Genomic DNA, 9,233 nt, shown 5'->3' with positions numbered 1-9,233 from the left:
TGATGAAATGTTGAAGATTCATAGTCATGGTTTGAAATACCCAAAATCACACAGACGAACACAAAAGCAACAAATATTAAGAAAGTGGGGATGCAAGTTCAGTAAAGAAGTGGTTCATTCTAACCATAAATACAGCCGTAAACTACTACTGCAGACAAAAGGCAGCGATATACTTTTCCTTCGATGACATAGTCCACCTTCCTTGCACCATATTTTTTAGCTCAAATACAACATACTGCTCGTAGATCGAATCAGTTCAAACAGATTATGAAGAAAAATGACAGTCTAATGATTAGCCTCAGGAGGTTGAGCATTCAAATCGAAACCACCACCACCTCCACTTGTGGGTGCCGCTGAAGAAGGCTGATATGTAACTGGAAAAACCATTGAGGTGGCACCACTAGCAGTGGGTGTCGCCATGCTTCCAGGAACTCCTGTGGGGCCACTCATTGTTGGTAGTCTCGGGGGACCATTAACTTGACCGGGCATTGGAGCACCGGGTGGTGCCACCATTGGTGGCATCATAGGAGCAGACATGTAACCTGACAATTTCAACAGAAATCAGGGAAAACATTTCCCACAAAGCAAGATAGCTGACACATTACATTGCACCTTTCCGACTACATATGGACAGCAATTGGATAAATCTATTGAGAACATAGTGCCGGTAATTTGATCAAGCATAATATGCTTAGAAGCATACCCGAAAAAATATTGCCCGCTTAAATCAGAAGCATAGTAGCATACACAGGAGCTTGCTAGTCAATGTGACCACATAAAATCAGTATAAAACGTCGTATAGATCAACAGCATAAATCTAAATATCCAGATGGAGAACACATTGAAAAGTTTATCAGAGCCATAGATACAACCATAAATATGTTTGTCTCTCAAATAGCCTCTCTCATAACACTTCCCATGCTTTACACCATTTACAAATGAAGGGTCCATTCTAGATAAAAGTCATATGGAGATATTCGCAACCTTAACAATCCCAATCAACTTCTATTTGTTTTAAAACAGTTCTTTTTTCACCAGCGGTAAGAGACAGACTGAACATCATGTCTCCTAAAGGAACATCCCCTCAAGTAAACGAAGTAATATTCCTTGCATTGCCGGCCTTGTCCACAGTGAAAGTAACTAAATTACAAGTAGTCAGTTTGGCATAGAAGAGATAGAATCAAGTACCACAAAATTATAGGACGTACATGCAAATGCAACCACATGCAAGCACCAACAGTTCAAATTACGAAAAGATGTTGATAGCAGTTGGGGGTCAATGAATTTGTGTCCATACTTTACACTCCCCCAAATACATGTCATGCGTAAACAATACACAGTTTACACAAATATATATCTTCGAAAATATATGCATAATACCCTGTTTACCTGGTGTACCAGGAAGTGGTCTTGGGAAGACTGGTGGTCGAACTCCAGGTAGTGAATTAACAGGAAATTGGCCATTCCCTGCAATTGGCATCATGGGAGTAGGAAGAATAGGCAAACGGGGCCTCATTTGGTTGTATGCAGGACCAACTTGCTGGTACACAGCAGTTTGCCCGAGATGTTCCTTGATCTTTTGGTCGATCAAACTTTGATTTTGTTGTGCCTCAAATTGCTGATAATAAGTTCTGACGTTCGCCTTCACAGAACACAAATGAGAGAATTGTAAAAATGTGGCATTTCCACCCATCAGAAAATAGAGAGAAGCATGCTTGAAGAACATACCTTGTGTTTGTACCCTGCATTGTGCTGCTTTCTGACAGAAGGCTGAAAGAACAGAGAGAGATAATAATCCATATACAAACTTTAAGGTGGTTGTAAGAGCAAAGGGAGGGTGGCTTGAAATATAAGCCTACGAAATAACTATTTAAAACCTCAACAATAACCAAGGCTTGAAAAAAAACAGTATGTCTTGGTTAGGGTCTTTTTCCAGAAACCGTAAGCTCTAACAATAATCTTGTTGTAAAGATGACTTTAATGGTGCTGTTGAGGAGGAGGGTTGGCACAAATTTATGGTGGTTTAGGCATATGGGAAATCTGCTGTGAGGGTCACAAATCTTGAAGAGAGACATGACTAAGACAAATAACATCAGGTAATCTGTAGCCAAGCCTTGAAAATTTTCAACGGTTATGTTGTGTATTTCAACAAGTATAGCAAACTGGGGCCGTTGGCCAGGCGAATGTGCAATTGTACGTTGTGCAGTGAGGTAGCAGTTCAACCCTTATGGATAGGAGATTGAACTCTTTGCTACGGGTGGGGATGGGGTCGGGATATTATGGATTGTTCTAAAATGCAACCAAAACAAAAATATTGCAGTATATAGTGGTACACACTTATCTCTTCTTCTTTTTGTGTGTGTGTGTGTGTGTGTATATTCCGATAAGTAACTAAGAACGACAATAACTTAATGACAGTGGAAAACAGCTTACCGAGTCATGTGTCAGGTAAGTGTCACAATAGTCACAATAATACCTGTAAAAACAACAATACAAGAGACGGAAATCTCTATGATCTTTCAAAACAAGATACAATATTACGCCTATAATAATGATTACACTAACAGAATAAACAATGCGTACCGCGGCATGGTTGCGTACAGAGAGAGCCAAATGACCTGAAAATTTTGAAGGGGATAGAATCATAAGCCCAAAAATCAAAACTGGAGTAAACATAAATCAGGGAAACAAATGCCAATACAGAGGCTTAATGTAAATTATTCATCTTCGTCAATTACGTCTACCTCTCTTTTTATAAGTACCAAGTACCAACCAATTCCTTATGCATACAAAAACGGATTTCTGTAACACAAGAATGACAATATTGTCCTCAAAACGATATTTCCTTAGGGAGGAAGTTGTCAATGAGATGTGGCCGGAAAACTTCTTTTGGTGTTGGACAAATTTTGAAACTGGATCGCATTTTGATTTTTCCAAAATTAACCATAGGAAAACAGATTATACCATTTGGATAGAATCATTAGTCATCCAAATGGTATAATCTGTTTTCCTATGGTTAATTTTGGAAATATCAAATGCGAGCCAGTTTCAAAATTTGTCTAAGAGTTTGACCTGATCACCAAAATGCCTACTAACAGTTTGACCTGACCGAAAGAAGTGGTGCTTGACAACTCTATTCTTATGATAGTGTGCTAAGGTGTACAAAAACATTGCAATTTTTTCCTACAAACAAACTGACCTTGAATGGGGCAACCCCCCAACTGTTTCAATTAGGTTACATAGACACATAAACCAAGTCCTATCCATCCGAAGTTGCTCCAAACAAGTTCTGTCACTACAACGCACTAATCGATTGAAGTGATCTATTTGTTCTTGGAATGGGTTCGGTTCTGTAAACCTAGATTGGTGTCGAGAGTAATACCTCTCAAGAGCAACATGGACCACAATTACAGCCACTCCGCACATCATTCCTTCTCAATGATTTAACAAAATCCAAGGTATTCCAGCCGGTCTCCTCTGATGTACAATCTAACTCATTTCCAGTGATATTGTCCATCTATAGAATGTAAGTAATTATAATAAGTAACTTTCAAACAATGATTTAACAAAATCGAAGGTATTCCAGCCGCAAAAACAAAAAGCAAAGCCATGGAATGCATTCCAATTGTATTAAAAAATATGTTGCTTCTCTTCTTTCTTTTTTTCCAGATTCATGTATTAGGAAACTTTTAAGCCACTTCAGTTGGACCCTTTCAGCTTTTCGTTTCAGTCGAAACTCTGTTTGAATTTGAATGGGTATAACACAAATATGTGAAAAAATATGTGAAAAAAGGAGAAAACAATGACACTTTGGTTAGGGTTACAGTGCTATTAAATATACCTAACAACTGTTTTCTTCTCAAATCGGAACTCAAACAACCGTATCAAGCAAAAACCAAACAAACCAGTTCAAGTGATTCGAAATAAAAATGTACGAAGAACAAAGATCTGTGAAAATTTTGGGGAAAATGAGAAACAAAAATCATCAGTTAGGGAAAAAGAAATCGAAAAAGAAACCAAAACATACAAGTTACAAATCGAGATCAACAAAGTCATCGAAGAAGAAAGAACCGAAGAAGAACAACAACAGCAAATCCCCCAATCCCCAATTTGCTAGGGTTTTTCGATTTGGCAGGAAAACAAAAAGAAGAACAAGAACAAGAAACAACAGAAAATCGAAGAGAGGGAGGATGAACCACGAAGGTTGTGACGATCGTCTTCGTCTTCTTCCTGCTACTGCTGCCGTTCTCTCTCTCTCTCTCTCTCTCTCTCTCTCTCTCTCTCCTCTCTCTTATTTTATGGCTATAAATGAACAAGAAAAAATTATCATGTGCATGTGTGTCATGTGTTTCTTACAACCTCACCCATCCCCACTTAAAAAACACAAAATAATCAACATGAAAAATACTTTAAAAATGAATTTTAATTTTTATACTTATTAAATTTGTTGATTATTAATAAATTAAATTATTATTACTTAATTTATAGATAATTAATTAATTAATTAATTAATTAATGCAGAGGCAATTTCCTTGTACTTGGAGCATTAGTATTAACATGTAAAATTGATGGTTATAATTTAGTATTTTATATAATTATTATAGTAGTTAACTAATTTATAATTAATTATTTGTGAAGAAAATTATTTAAAATTTGATTTCGTAACTATATTTTTAATCAAATGAATAATTTAATTTAACACTGCACAAAGGCAAAATAATTAATTGACAACTTTTTACATTATACACCATTTCTTATACATGTTTTTTACCTCTAGGTTCGGAAAATAGAAAATAATTTCCACCACGTCTCTACTAATTAATGAAACTACTAATTAATGAAAATACTGAAATCTATAAAAGTGCCTAAAATCCTAAATTCTGAAATTGCCTAACCCCTAGGGCACCCTATGAAAGTGCTTAAACGCTAGGGTACCCTATAAAAATGTATAAACCTCTATGGTACCATATGAAATTGTTTAAATCGTTAAAACCTTATAATAGGAAAAGTGCACCCTAAAATTCCTATGAAAATACCTAAAAGGAAATCATAAGGCTCTATAAAAGCACATAAAGCTAACTCCTTAGGTAACCTAAACTCCAGGGTATCATAAACCTTAAAATCCTAAAAGCATAGGGTACCTTAAGATTTTAGGGCATTTACGGGTACTAGGGTACTCGTTAAGGTATCCTAAAACCCTAGGGTGACACTTCCATTAATGGTAAATGTATTTTTATAAAAATGGACTTAGTGATAATTAAAAGTATTCCATCTCTTCTTAATGGGAATTAAGTGTCACTTTTTCTTGTACTTAGAGGTAAAAATCTCTCCTTATGCCCCTAATTTCTCCTATCCAAATCAAGTACTATTTAACCCTTTATCTCTAATATCTCATCCAAACCAATTATTACTATTTAATCCCCTTCATAAAAATCACATCATTGTGAGCTCACCATTCTTAAATAATACCACATATTATCTTATCACTATTTATAATTAATACCCTCAATTTTTTTTCCGCATCCAAACGGGCCCTAAACTTAGCCCAATAACCGAAGCAAAACTAATCGGACCAGCCCAATTACCCTACCAGCCCAATGAAACGCCCAACTAATTTCTGAAGGAAAAAGGGCAAAAAAAAAAAAAAAAAAGGGTTTCAAATTTTGGAGAGCTTGAATTTTATGCTGTGTTTTGAAATTTTTTTTGAAAAATAGTAGGGGTAATAAGTGGAGAGAGATAGAAAGAGAAATATTGAAAATAGAAGGAATCTAGAGAGAATTTTTTGAAAAGTACTTTTCAAATAACAAAGAGAACAAGGCATAATTTTGGAGCTACTGCAAAGATGGGGGGCATGGAAAGGCAACTTGGAGTTCTCGAAAGGTACTTATTATTCTCCATTAGAAAATGGTGATGGGTATTTTTATTCATCCAAGAACTCACGGACTGTGCTAAAGGTCCATGATTTTCTGTCCTTCTAGTATTTTTGTTGAATTAATCTACAACTACACCCATGTTTACGCATTGCATATGCACTCACATGAGTGATGAAACCCATGCACCTGCACCAATGTGCGTGGTTTTAGAATGATTGATTTTTGTTTAGAAGTTGGATCCTCTCTCGGGTCCATGTTTTGGATCGGAGGAGAGTGGAGACGGTCAAAATAGGATCGTTCATTACTGCATTCGTTCAAGGACTCTTACCGGTAAGAATCTCTCAGAAAATATGAATGATTGATTATCCCAATGAACGGTCTGGATTTAGACTAGAGAGTGGAGAGGATCTGATCCCTTTGTTTACCATAGGTCCACAATGCTATGTGCACGGTGCACCAACCAAACTTGTACCGATAGTCGACCAATGACTTTGTGGGATCCATCCGGATCCCGCACAAATGATTTAAGCTGTTCACTAATTTTTTAAAATAATTTTTCAAGTATCCTTGTTTGTTTTTAAAAAAATTAGCTCAATAAACCGTGCTTAATCCAATCATTGAGCATATTTTTTCTCAAAGCTACTCAAAATATAATTTTTAAACTAATGAACGGCACAGGTCATTTGTGTGGGATCCCGGCGTGCGCCCGACAAAGCCATCGGTACACTATGATACAACTTTGGTCGGTACCCATGTCAAATTCTTCTGTTTATTGTTGATTTTTCTTCTAGAGTTGTTATGAGTACCCATGACCCATATTATGTTCATCCTTCAAGTCATAAATACCAAGTCAGTTGATATTCCAATCAGTTTTGATGGTATATCAAGTCCTAATGCATTATTAGATTGGTTAGGTGACTGGAAGACTTATTTTGATTGGCCCCATTTACCAGTCTTAGAATGCATTGATATTGATGCACTTTTATTAAGAAGTTCTGCTGAGCGATTTTTACAAGAAATCAGGCGATTAAAGAGGATATATGAAGATAGAATTTGAAAATTTGGATTATGCTGGACTCTTATGTAGTTATGTTGGATGTGAAAAATCTGTATTCTCTGAGAGTTCAAAATTATTCAGGACGCTTAGATTAGTTAGGATTCAAGTTGTTATGTTACATTTTTGGTTAAGGCCGTTTGTTTTGCCAATGTAGGACAGATGTATAGGGTTTCTCAGATTTGATCCTTCAAATATTGAATTGATATTGAGTAAGTCTCTCTTCTGGTTCTACGTCAGAAGACTATAGGTGTTTCAATCAAATGTCTATGCTTTCTTTCAGGAATGCCGTTTTGTTTTGGTGTACAAGGGCATGAAGTCTCATGGATGATACCAAAGAGGGAAAACAATAGAAGACGTCCACTTATTATTGCATTCTCCTCCATCTAAGGCGAATAGATGAAGTGAGAGAAGATTATAGGAGATTTGAGGAATTTGTAAAGTTATAGATAGGGAAAAGATTATGGGAGATTTGAGGAAGAAGACCTTTACTTGAATTTGAAATGGGAAGAGTTGAATATGCCCACTGCAACAGAACCTGGGCCGGTATAAGGTTGAGGTCCAGATACAGCCGCTAAGCCATTTATCACAAGAGAAGTGGCTCCAGAGGCCAAGTAGGAGTTCAGAGAACCTAGTTCTGAGCTGTGTAAGTCTGTGCCGAGTATGGGTGAGGAGATGCTTGAGGAGAATAAGTAGGTGATGAAATTGAACCATTAAACCCATGCAAGGGAGCCTATGATGAAGAGAACTGATCTACATAAGGTGGAGACCAACCCTGCACTGCAGAAGTCTGGTGAAGATTGATTCATTCTAAAAACCACTGCCTCTTGGAGCATTCAAAGTTTCTGATTCCGTTCCATCCTATAGCAATCAAAGGAAACAAGTCAAGTCAAGTGGGCAATCCATTGTTCTGACAGGAAAATTTATTGTGTTAATAAATACGAACAATGTAGCAGAAGAAAACCAAGTGTATTATGCATTGTCAACAGGATACTTTTGGTGCTTCATCTTCTAAACTTTGACATTGTAATTACAAATTTTTGTAACTGACATATGCACATGGAAGAGAATCAGAGATACTGCATGGTCTTATGGGGCAATGTTTTCTTCACATAGAGAGTTGTCTTGATTTTTGATTTTGCTTGAATGCAGGTTTACATATAATGTTGCCACGTTTTCGCTTTGCTTTGAAAATATAGCAGAAGAATATCGTATCACTTGAATGAATCTTAGGAGTTGTGATTCTTGTGAATCTAACATACTTCAGTGGTGGAATGAGGAATGACAACTCTAGTCTGAGTATAATACATGGATATAGTCTCAAATAAAAATTTCCTCCAAAGGGTTTCTCTATTTTGATATTATTCATAAATGAACCACAGGAATGTTGTATGTCTGGTTCTGGTTTAGCTGACAAGATGTTTCTTACTTTCATAGTTCTAGTTTCGCTATAGAAATTTCATCTCTATAGTTCATTTAGATTTTTGATAGTTTGGCCTCTCTCTCTCTCTCCCCCCCCTAAGTTCTGATATTCTCGGTGCTTCTGTAATGCTTTTCTGTGATCCTGTAATTTGGAGTTCCCATATTTGTTGATTCAAGGTGGTCTTTGATTGTTTATTATGTTGAAGGAGAAACATATTGTCAACAATTAAGTCAGGGGTGATCCCATTTGTAGTTTCAGCCAAGATGACTGTTGACTGTACTTCCATTGAAGCTATAGGTTCTTAGGGCCTACATCACAATGAAGGTTGAGAGGACCAACGAAACCTGGAAGAAGATAAAATAATGCAGAGAGAAGGATCAAGTTGGTTCGTGATTTGCTCATGGAGAATTTGATGAATGTTCCAGTTGTACGGTGATTTGCTCATGATGGAGACTTACCAGCTAATGGTCAGGTATATATGGGCTCATGTCATTCAGATGGAGGGTGGGTTAAAGAATTGAGGTAGGAAGAATTAAAAGTTGAAATGGACAAATGTTTAAATATGGGTTATTAACCCTAATCATTAGTCAGAACTATGGTTTTGACAAATTGCAGATTATTCATCTACAGATGATGGTTTAAGGGCTTTAGAAAATGCTGAAGAGTAGTTTATTTATGTTTCCCCCCACCCCCCCCCCCTTTTGCTTCTGTTTACCTCTTTTGAAGGAAGTTTAGAGTTGTTTTAGAAGTTTGCGCTTTATTCCTGTGCGTGGTGGGGTTTGCTCATTGCTTAGGGATTTATAGCTGCTTTTTCTCCGTGAGCTTTCTTCACATCCACTGTCTCTGTTTGATGTGTAGTTATCCATGATCTTTTGACAGTATA

At 36.7% G+C, this 9,233-nt stretch overlaps 1 protein-coding gene across 2 annotated transcripts; it reads right to left on the bottom strand.

The window, feature by feature from the left end:
• On the bottom strand, positions 1–4,339 carry LOC131312384 (U1 small nuclear ribonucleoprotein C-like). 2 transcript variants are annotated; one of them, XM_058340089.1, is made up of 7 exons: positions 4,197–4,280; positions 3,383–3,517; positions 2,584–2,618; positions 2,434–2,476; positions 1,729–1,770; positions 1,390–1,642; positions 1–542 (listed from the first exon to the last, which is right to left on the bottom strand). In XM_058340089.1, exons 3-7 carry the CDS (start codon positions 2,589–2,591, stop codon positions 286–288), a joined length of 603 nt encoding a protein of 200 aa, XP_058196072.1. In that variant the 5' UTR covers positions 2,592–2,618; positions 3,383–3,517; positions 4,197–4,280; the 3' UTR covers positions 1–285. The 2 variants fall into 2 exon arrangements, with proteins under 2 accessions (XP_058196072.1, XP_058196073.1); XM_058340090.1 differs by lacking the exon at positions 3,383–3,517 and having other exon boundaries at positions 4,197–4,339.
• Between the last annotated feature and the right edge of the window lie 4,894 nt (positions 4,340–9,233).

The sequence above is a fragment of the Rhododendron vialii genome, chromosome 13a (genome assembly GCF_030253575.1).
Source record: "Rhododendron vialii isolate Sample 1 chromosome 13a, ASM3025357v1".
NCBI classification, from domain to species: Eukaryota; Viridiplantae; Streptophyta; class Magnoliopsida; order Ericales; family Ericaceae; genus Rhododendron; species Rhododendron vialii.
The sequence above is the reverse complement of the archived record's forward strand: the minus strand, read 5'-3'. Positions and strand labels throughout refer to the sequence as shown.

Coding starts and splice junctions, on each gene's coding strand:
- LOC131312384 (XM_058340090.1), bottom strand. Junction 1,771..2,433: donor CTTACCTGACACATGACTCG/GTAAGCTGTTTT, acceptor CTGTTCTTTCAG/CCTTCTGTCAGAAAGCAGCA. Junction 1,643..1,728: donor ATGCAGGGTACAAACACAAG/GTATGTTCTTCA, acceptor TGTTCTGTGAAG/GCGAACGTCAGAACTTATTA.